This window comes from Rattus norvegicus, chromosome 6 (assembly GCF_036323735.1).
Source record: "Rattus norvegicus strain BN/NHsdMcwi chromosome 6, GRCr8, whole genome shotgun sequence".
NCBI lineage: Eukaryota > Metazoa > Chordata > Mammalia > Rodentia > Muridae > Rattus > Rattus norvegicus.
The window spans coordinates 45,690,578-45,701,288 of NC_086024.1; the positions used below are offsets into that span (position 1 = coordinate 45,690,578).

The window sequence follows — 10,711 nt, forward strand, 5'->3', positions numbered from 1 at the left end:
CTGGGGTAGGGTGTTGGGGTGAAGAACAAGGCTCTAAGGTGGAAACCCCGAAGGGTTAGGCTCTCAGGCTCAGTTTAGCCTTTGGCCAAGAACAGCACTATAGTGTCGTGCCTGTCCTTTAACTGCTCTTGTGCCCAGCCAGCCCAGCCCAGCAGAGACCCCAGTGGGCAGGTGTGCAACTTGCCCCTTCCTAGCCTAGAACGATAGAAACAGCTGTGACTGTTTCCCCTTCAATAAATGACTGAGCCACCCTAATGCCAAGAGCTGAACTAAGAACTGTGATTCTCTGAGGTTTCCCTCATACACAGATCACTGAGGAATTTAGACCCTCCCTTATAAGACTCCCCAAATGTCTCTGCCCTAATACAGCCTGTTGTTGGAGAGACCACATGGGGATAATCAGAACCAGGGCTGAATTTCTCCTCTGTTTGATCCTGAGCCTCAGTTTTTTTTTTTACCTGTAAAATGGGGATGCCTGTCTACCAGGGTAGCTGGAAAGGAAAAAGGGGTGTGTGAAAAGGCCTACTCCACAGGTGGCAACTATGAGTTAGGTGCCCCACCAGTGGGCTCTGTCACCTCTCCTTCCTTCCCGAGCCTCAGTGAGGCAGCTTTCCCACAGAAGGAAGCAGGAGAGTGTCTCCTGGAATGTGGCAAGGCGCCTTGGAGCTGAACCCTGCCTTGCAGCCCTTCTTTAATTAGCTCTCAACTAAAAATAGCTACCCCCACTCCCTCTGGAGCTGCACACCTCCTTCCTGGCCTGGCACTAGGGTGTGCAGTAGTCACTCTTGGGGTAACCAGCCTGAGACAACCCACAGCATGGAGGGTATGCTGGATAGGAGGTTTTATTGAAGGGGACACAGAAGCAGATAAGGGCTCATGCCAGGCCATTCTGATAGCCCCAAGTGGCCCTGTGACTCCTGCACTCCCCAGACCCCCTGCACCTGGACAGCTGGCACCCAAGGAGTCTTACCCAGTCTTGGCAAAGGTCTGCTCAGGGGAGGGCTGGAAGACACAAGCGACTCCTCTGAAACCATAGACATGCCTACTAACATGTCTACCCAATGGTTTGTCCATCCACAGCCCAGTCTTGTCCCTGCCAGGGAGCCCAGCCATCACTTGCAGCTCTGTAGCCGGGTCCTATGATGCTTCTCCTCTGTCAGCAGGGGAATGAAGGTATCGCTGTGTGAGAGCTTCAGCCGGCTACCCCAACTTGGCCCCTCCCTGGCAGCAGGCTCTGGGGGCAGGGTGTCCAGGTCGCTGCGAGAGCCCCCGGGCTTGCTTTCTGCGCTGCTGGAGTTGAGCTCCATCAGCTCCAGCTCATGCTTGGCTGCCGTCTCCAGGACACGTTGTTTGTTGTAGTACCTGACAAAGTTGTTAATGATGGGGTGAATGGGCAAGGCAATGGCAATTACCCCACACAAGAAGCTGATGGCCGCGTTGAGCTTGCCCAGAGTGGTCTTGGGGTAGATGTCGCCATAGCCCACTGTGGTCATGGTGATGATAGCCCACCAGAAGGACTGGGGGATGCTCTTGAACAGAGTTTCAGGGTGGCTCTGCTCCATGGTGTAGCCTAGTGCGGAGAAGACGAAGATGCCCACGGCCAGGTACATAAGCAATAGCCCCAGTTCCTTGAAACTGCGCTTGAGAGCGTAGGTGAGGGTCTGCAGGCCTGAGGAGTGGCGGGCTAGCTTGAAGATGCGTGCGATGCGCATGATCCTTAGGGCCTGCACAGCCTGCTGCACGTTGGTCAGTTCCATCATTCTTGCACCCAGATGCGTGAGTGTGAGGCTCACATAGAAGGGGAGAATGGCCAGCACATCCACAATGTTCATGAAGGACAGGGCAAAGTGCAGCTTGTTGGGCGATGAGAAGAGGCGCAGCAGGTACTCCAGAGTGAACCAGCCGATGCAAGCAGTCTCCACGTTCTCCAGCGTCGGGTGCTCTACGCGGTTGCCTTCAGAGTCCACCACTTGCAGCTCAGGTATGGTGCCCATGCACATGACCACGGAGGAGACAAGGATGAGCAAAAAGGATAGAACTGCCACCACCCGCGCTGGGCACGAAGACTCCGGCTTCTCCAGGAACTTCCAGACACACTTCTGGCAGCGGCGCCAGCGGCCCTCGGCAGCGTCTACACCCAGGTCGTCCAAGATGAGCTGCACCCTGCGCGCGATTTCCTCCAGTTCCTCGCGCTTCTCACTCAGATGGCTCTTGCAACAGTCATCCAGGAATTTGAGGTCCACCTTCCAGAAGTCCATCTCGTTCTTGAAGCAGATAGGGCAGATGCCTTTCTTCATGTGGACCTCACCGAAATAGTATACTTCAATGACACACTTGAACGCGTCCGGGTCCCGATCAAAGTAGAATTCGCGCTTGCCTGGGTCGTAATCATCGCACAGAGAGAAGATGGTGTCGTAGCCCCCCGCCAAGCAGTTGATGAGCTCTGCCAGCCGCGTCTCGGGATACTGGCTGAGCAGGTCTCCATAGAGCACCTGCCGCACGCCCCCCACATTTACCACGATCTCAATGTCATCGCCTGCCACAGAGTCCTGGCTGCCTGGCTCTGGGAGGCTTTGCTCCGCAGATGCGTCCATGCTCCTGGTGGGTTCGCTTGCAAGCCCCGGTTCCATGCTCCCTGCGCAGCCGCTGCCAATGCGAGGCCCTCGGGGACAACAACCACCTGCCGGGAAAGGCACTCAGAACCGGCGGTGGCAGGCTGGGGCGCACCGTAAGGGAGCCATGCACCCAGTGGCGGGGCTGCACGCGGGCATCCAGGAGTGCTGGCGGGGGACTCTGCGGCCAGTGGCTTCGGCTTCGGTGTTGGGGACACTCACCCACGGGCTCCTTCAGGTCGGTCCGGGACAGGACGAGGTTTTTCTCGCAGGCAGCGTCCTCCTTCCCTGGATGAGCGGTGGCAGTGACGGGTCAGCCCCAGAGCTGCGCGATCTGGGCTGTACCGAGAGCTAACTTGGACTGGCTTTGCCGGAGCGGGTCCGAAACACAATAGGAATTCCAGCCTGACGTCAAACGCTTTGCTACTGTACCCTCTTCTGGTGAGATTTCGCACCGCACGCGCTGCAGCTGCCCAGGAATGAGTTAACCCTTGGGCAGACCTGCACAGCTGCTGCCATCGTGTCACCGGCACCAACCGCTGAACTGCGAGCTGAGAGGTTAGGACCAACAGCTTTAAGGCCACCGGGTTCAGGCTGCCAAGTCCTTCCTGCGCAGCCAGGTGAGAGGGGAAAGAGGCCCTCTGTCTGTTGTTCACCAAGTTCCTCAAGGGGCAGCTGTGCACTCCTTGGGCACATTCCTTCTGTCCTAGGCTTCCGTAGGCCCTGGAAGGGTCTCTGACACTCCCGAGCACTGCCCTGCTGGTGGTGGGACCTTATCCTCTACCACTACAACTTGTCCCAGACTTCACAATAAAAAGGAAATTGCTTCAGGTCACAAGATGAAAAGAGAGGAAGGCTTAGACATCCCTTAACCCAGGTTTTCCTGCTAGCCTAGCTGCCAGCTTCCAGCAGGCTAGCACCATTAGCTCCCATAGCCCAGGATGCCTGGGCCCCTGTGCCCACAATCCCCTCTACTCTGAGAGAAGTGAGTTCTTCCGGTTGGATGCCCCTATACTCCCTCTCATCTTTCCGGAGGCACAGAGCATCTCTGGTTCAGTTCCAGGTTCTTAACCACTAGCGTTATCAATCCTGATCCAGCTATGGCCTGGAATTGGGTTAAAAACATAAGCTGGGCTGAGATGTAACTCAGTCGGTAGAGTCCTTGCCTAACATGCACAAGGCCTGTGTTTGCTCTCCCATACCACATAAGCTGGGCTGCGGTACCTGTCCGTGATCCCGGCTTCCCTTACTTAACAAAGGAAGGCAAGAAGATCAGGAGTTCAAGGTTATCCTCTAGAGTTGGAAGCTATCCTGGACGATATCCCCTTACCCACCACGTGCACACAGAGTTGGAGAGATGAACAGGCAGAACCAGTAAGAGGAGGGGTGAATAGACAGTGGAGCCATTTTATTCTGTTTGACTGTATGGTTGCAAATATGTCATTCGCACTTGTCAAAACCCACAGTGCACAAAAGCAAGAGGGTGTCCTAAAGGACACTGTGGCCATGTGGGTGATTATAGATGCTCGGTCCCTGGAATTTCCTCAGTTGTGACAAGCATCCACTCCCACAGGGATGTTCACTGTGGGGGGAGGGTGCTGGTCATGGGGAAGTTGAAGAGACAGGGGTCTGGGAAATTGCATTTCTCTGTACAAATTTTCTATGGCTCCAGAACTGCTCATTGGAAAGGACTATTAAAATGTATTCGTATGCTGGATTTCTCTGCCATTCAAGACCATGCCTATTCTTGAGTCCTAAAGCTGCTATACAGGGCCACTAGTGGTATTTTCTTTAATGGGATGATATAAAAACTGGATGCTATGGAATGCAATACACAAGGTATTGTTGGGGAAATATCTTAACAATTTTGATTTTATTTCCTTAGCACCGGTCTATGGTGTCACTCAGAATAGGAACTTGAGTCTGAGAAAGGTTGGACAGCAATAACGGTTAACACTAATGTAAGAGCACTGGACACCTAGCACTCTGTGATATATATTTATATTATATGTATAGTATGTGATTAAATATATATGTGTATATATATATATATATATATATATATATATATACACACATATTCTCAGTCCCCAGCTGCTTAAGACATTAGTAGCTGCCACCATCACCCACTGCATTTGGGATCCGGGCTGCTAGGCTCCAAGGCCCCCTTCCTTGGTAGGCAGTCAGTCTACTATCTCCTCACCCTTAGGTCCATATTGTCTATGCTAGTGCTCCTCAGCCTCCTCCTGCTCTCCTGTGTACCAGCAGAGCCCAGTGTAAAGAGCAGCCAAATCTGAGCTTTATGGGCTTAAAAAGACCATTCTCACTCACATGTTCAAATATTTACCAAGGTCCTGGGCATGCATACATGCTACACTCACCCTAGGTAAGGACAGAATTCATAATCTACCATATATATTATACATCTATTATATATGCATACAACACACACACACATATATATATGTATGTATATATATATATATATATAATAGTTTGGGTATAATAAGAGAGGGAGGAATGTACAGGGTCATGCTTCCTGAGTTCTCCTAGAAGGGATACTGTCAGGGTGTCAGCTGATTGGAAAAGGGAGGCACAAAAGCTGGGTGTTAGGGCCTGGGTCATACCTCAACTGGCAGAGTGCTTGCCCAGGAAGACCTAGGTTCCACCCTCAACAGTGCATGAAAGTTGGATACAGTAGAGACAGGAGGATCAGGAGTTCAAGGCTATCCTTGGCTGCATAGTGAATTTGAAGCTGGCCAGGGATACAGTGTACCCTGACTCAAAAGCAAACCAAGCCCACAGTGCACACAGTGTTCCTGTGGTTTGATATCCTGGTGCCTGATGGGACCTCGGCCACCACCCTAGGTACCATCACTATGTGGGGGTGTTTTAAGCATGTGAAAGTCTGTAGACATCTCTCCAGCATGGAAGAGGCTAGGTGTTAAAATTATTCTCCAGACTTAATTAATGTACAGTGGTGACTGAGTCATTATGTTCTTACAAACCCCAAGAAAAGGGCACAGGCAGGGCAAATGCAGGCTTGACCAGGCAGGGCTGGGAGCAAGAAGAAAGTGGAATCGTTCACTGGGGTCTCCAGAGGAAAATCAATGCAGGACAGAACTAAGATCTAGGGAGCTGGAGGCCTCTGGCAGGCTTGGCAGGCACGAGTGGTCTCCACTGTTTGGTACCTGGGTCTGGGATGATTTAGGGCAGAGGAATATCTGTCCTATACCAATTCGGCCAAATATACCAATGCTGTGAGGATTTACTGGGGAGGAGGTAGGCTAAGGCCTGGGACTGAATTGATCATCCCCACTGGAAAGAGTGGAAGAGTGGACTAGCCCTGCAGGGACAGTGTCTTCTCGGGCTTTGTGGTCACAGATGCCATAGCAGAGACCATGGAGGAATGCTGCTCATTGGCTTGCTCTCCATGGCTTCCTCAAGGTCCTTTTTATGCAACCCAGGACCAGCCACCTGTCCCTGGGTAGCCCCACCCACAGTGGACCAGGCCCTTCCACACTAATCATTAATCAAGAAAACGCCCCTGCAGACTTGACTACAGGTCAGTCTGGAGGAGACATTTTCTCAGTTGATGGCCCTGGCTTGTGGAGTCAACAATAAAGATAACCAGCATGGCGGGTGAAGCTGTTCTCCTTGCTGTGCTTGCTCAGCCTGAAGCACAAGGTCCAGTCTTATCCGGAATAGGAGGGATTGTACCAGATTTGGTGGGGTCTGGCTGCCCGGCTAGCCTTCAACTGCCTGGTGGCTGACACTTTCACCTGCTATGACTGAAGCCACTGGCCGCCTAGCTTCTGAGCATTTTGAAATGCAGCTAATGCCAGGGAGGAGCTAAGTGTTTTAGTACTGTTTGATCTAACATCTTTATTAAGAAATAACTCCTCATCCATCTAACTGCTCCTGTGTGTATGTGTGTGCATGTATGTATATGTATGTGGGGTATGTGTATGTATGTGTGAGAGCGCATACGCATTTGCACATGCAATGTGCAGGTCAGATGTCAGCCCTGGGTATTGTTCTAGGAACCCGACCTCTCCTCTTCTCTCTCTCTCTCTCTCTCTCTCTCTCTCTCTCTCTCTCTCTCTCTCTCCCCCTCCCTCTCTTTCTGTCGCCTCTCTCACTGCCTTGACTCACTGATTAGGATAGATTGGCTGGCCATGGGGTCCCCAGGATCCACTTGTCTCTGCCTCCCTGGAACTGAGATTACAGGCATGAGCCACCATAGTAGGAATTTTGGCATGGGTTTGGGATTGAACTCGGATCCTCATGACTGCGCCACCCCATCCCCCCAGCCCCACCTTCCTCCTTCTAATTGGACAGCAGCTTTTAGAATAGTCACTAGTTTGTGCACCACCTCTACCAGGGAGTTTCACCTCGGTATTTTTAGTTTCAGTTTGGTTTGGTTTTGAGACAGGATCTCTCACTGGCTCACCTGGAATTCTCTATAGACCAGGCTGGCCTTGAACTCATAGAGATGCCTGCCTCTGCCTCCTGAGTGCTGGGATTAAAGGCGTGCGCCATCACACTTATCTTGGTGGTGGTAGTGATAATGGTGGGGGGGGGGGGAGGATGGCTCACTGCTTAAGAGGTCTGCGTGATCTCCCAGAGGACCCAAGTTCAATTCCTAGCACCCACATAGCAGCTCACGACTGCCTGTAATTCCAGTTCCAAGAGATCTCACACCCTTACATAGGCATAAATGCAGGCAAAACACCGAAGCACATAAAAATAAATAAATTGAATTAAATAGATTAAATTGAATAAATAAATTGTATAAGAGATAGCTTTTTGTAACAAGTTGACTCTTCTCACTGCACAGGGCAGCCTTTTCTGGCCTCAGTGGAAGAGGATGCACTAACCATGCAAAGACTTGATGCACCAGGGTGGGGGGTACCCGGGAAGTACACTCTCTCAGAGGCAAAAGGAAGAAGGATGAGGGGAGAAACTCTGTGAGGGGGAACCTGGAGAGGGACAGCATTTGGGATTTAAATAAATAAATTAATTAAAAATGGGATATTTATCAGTTCTCCATCCTTTTATGGCTGAATAGTGTCCATTATACCAATAAATCACACCTTATTTCCAACCCTTGTGCCTGTGGCCACTGTATTAAGCAGGCACCAGTAAATAGACTGACAGCAATCCAGACAGGAGGGACCCCAGCCTGGGTCCTGGACCAAACATGCACTTCACTGCAATGAAGCCCACCTTGCCCTGGGCTTATTGTTTCTCATCCTTCAAAGCTCAGTCCTCAGGGTACATGCCTCTGACTGGAGGTCTCCTAGGACTGTGCTGCTTCCCCAGTGTTGACAGCCCCATTCTCTGCTCACTCCCAGATCCATCTACCATCCCACAGCACAGGGCCTAGACATCCAGGGGTTAGGTAAGTTCAGGGAGGGAAGGCAGGAGAGGTTACTTTACTATATACAGATTCTTTCTATACAATTCGGAAGACCATGTCTGTGTCTGTGATGGGCTTTCATTTGCTCGGTTATCCTTCAAAGTGGCATCAGCAGTTTCTAAGGCATGTTAATGAGGGAGGCTTGCCCTCTGAATATGCCTTAAAACTGTGGTAAGCTGTACAAAAAGGTGAATGACATCTGGGTGCAATGTGGAGTGGGACCACAGCTGGTGGAGGGGCTGCATCACAGCTGCTGGGAGACCACAAGATAGCATTTTTCTAACATCAGAATACAGGCATTTTCCTTCAAATCTGGAAGAGGCCAGCAAGAAAACAAACTTGTATGTACCTTGATCTTGGGCATCCTGCCCCAGAACTGCAGAACAATGGCTGGCCACTGGAGTCCAGAAGTTTGGTCCTGTCTTCCTTCTTCCCTGAGACCCTTTCCTTAAAGCCCTCAGGCCAAGCCCGTCCCAATCGAGGAGGCTTAAATAAGGTTCCGTGGCTTTCAAAAAGGCTCACATGTTGCAATCTCATTGAAAGTCACGGTTGCATAGAACATTCGGAGCAGTCTGATTCCATTTAGAATTTCCTGAAGGGTTAAGCAAGACAGAAAAGCCCGAGCTTTTGCCTAAAAACAGAAGGTCCCTTGCTGTGGTATGTTTGGTCCTATATTTGACTTCTATGGGAATATCGTATATTTCACGGCACCATGCAGGGGTCTGGAGCAAGTGAGGGAACAGCCCAAATCTTCTATTAGACACCAGCATTGGCTGTCCATTTAGATAAGAGTTTCGGAAAGCAATTGTTTGGAGCTAAACCTTCCTTTATTAACTGTGTCTTTTTAAAATAAAAATTTATTGAACAATAGCATTTGGGGTTACAGAGTGCTCCATTTTTGTGACATAATTAAAACTAGCACATGTATACCTTCTTGATTAGATGGGGGTGGGGGGTGTGAGCTATAATCTGTTCCCTCTTTATGAGCTAACCAATCAGCTCTGCTCAGTGAAGGTTTCTTTGTGTCTTGCTCAGTCTAACAGCACCTCTCTTTTGTTGAGCTTTTGCTCCACGGGACTGAAAACTTACATTTCATTATTTGCTGAGGCACCCCTCAGCACTAGCATGAGCTGACCAGACAGTCAAAGGCTCCTGGGCCCAGCCTTCTACGACCCTTTTTTTTCTCCTTGAGTGCAAGACTTTATAGAAACAACTAAAATATAGTGCACATTCTGTAAAATGGTCACATGCTTGATGCATACAAGCAGGCGGAGCAGAGGGAGGGCCAGAGTCAAGCTGGCCTCCTGGCTCCTATCTCAGCTGCCAGGCAAAGTCCACAGAAGCTCCAGGGTCCCTTCCTGCTTCTGCCTCTGCTTAGCCTCAGCAGTGACTCACAGCTTGGGATGGTGGGCGGGAGGGAGAACTATGCTGATGTTGGCGCTGAAGATCCAGAGAAAGAAGTTTGAGCCTTTGTACTACATACATTGTAGGTTCGCTGGGGTTGGGAGAGAGGAAGCCTGAGCTGCTCCGACTCTCAAGGAGAAAGCAATGGGAGTTAGGAAACAAAAACAAAGCCAATGCTTCCAGCTACAGTGTGGAGAGAGGAGGGCTCCGGAGGAGACTAGAACTGGAGTGGGTGGGGCTGTGGAGTAAGGTGGAACTGGAGTGGGTGGGGCTGTGGGTTGGGCCAAGACCCCTAGAGTCTGTTTGCTCTCATGCTCCCCCTCCCCCACCTCATGCAGAGGCTAGAGAAGTATGTTGGGTGCCTTCCTTTATTGCTCTCTACCATGGTTTTGAGCCAGAGTCTCCCACTGAAGCTGAAACCAGCCATTTTGGCTAAGCTGACTGACCAGTTAGCTTCTGCCGAACACTTGAATTACAGTACAGGCATGAGTGACCATGCTCCGCTTCACAGAAGGTGCTGGGAGCTTGAATTTGGAGCTCTTGCTCTCACAACAACGTCTCTAACCCACTGGGCTGTCTCCCCAGCCCAAAAGAACTCTCCTTTAAAAATAAAAAGTCCTTTACAGCCAATGTTTGCTTGGAGAGAGACACTCCTGAGGCCCTGCCAGTCCATGTGGGGATTGGGGGACAGAGAGACATTTTCTTCAGTGGTATAGCCACTGTACGGTGCTCACGGTCCTGCAAGTAACCCCTCAGCCATGTTCTTATAGGTAACTAATTAAACTAGTTGGTTAATATAAGCCAAGAGGAAAATGGCATTAGTTAAAAAGAGGAAAAAGAGAAGGGACATGTGTGAGTGATTAATATTACCGAAATATGTTATATGCATATATGAAAAATATGTGTCCACGTCTATGAACCCGAGGTGGACATTGGTTGTGTCTCAGCATCTTCCTTTCCTGACGTCATAAAATATTCCGATAGAAGCAACTTGAGGTGGGAGGGTTTATTACGGCTCACAGTTCTTGGCTACAGTCCATCATGGGGGGGTTGGGGGGGAGCGTGAAGCATTTGCCCACATTACAACCACAGTTACTAGAAGACAGCAATGAGTGCAGCTACCGCTCTACTTCCACTCTTTAACAGCACCCAATCCCCTGCCTGGGTGTAGTAAAAAAAATATTATTAAAACTCCTCCTGGTGTGGAGTTTCTCCCCACCTTTGACCATTGATGTTCTCGGATGAGACGTACATAAATATGTCTTAGGCAGCA

The 10,711-nt window shown here is 50.4% G+C and overlaps 1 protein-coding gene across 1 annotated transcript; it reads right to left on the reverse strand.

Moving 5' to 3' along the window:
• Positions 1-450: 450 nt before the first annotated feature.
• Positions 451-3,129, reverse strand: Kcnf1 (potassium voltage-gated channel modifier subfamily F member 1). Its single transcript, NM_001169104.1, has one exon. It carries the CDS (start codon positions 2,628-2,630, stop codon positions 1,113-1,115), a length of 1,518 nt encoding a protein of 505 aa, NP_001162575.1. The 5' UTR covers positions 2,631-3,129; the 3' UTR covers positions 451-1,112.
• Between the last annotated feature and the right edge of the window lie 7,582 nt (positions 3,130-10,711).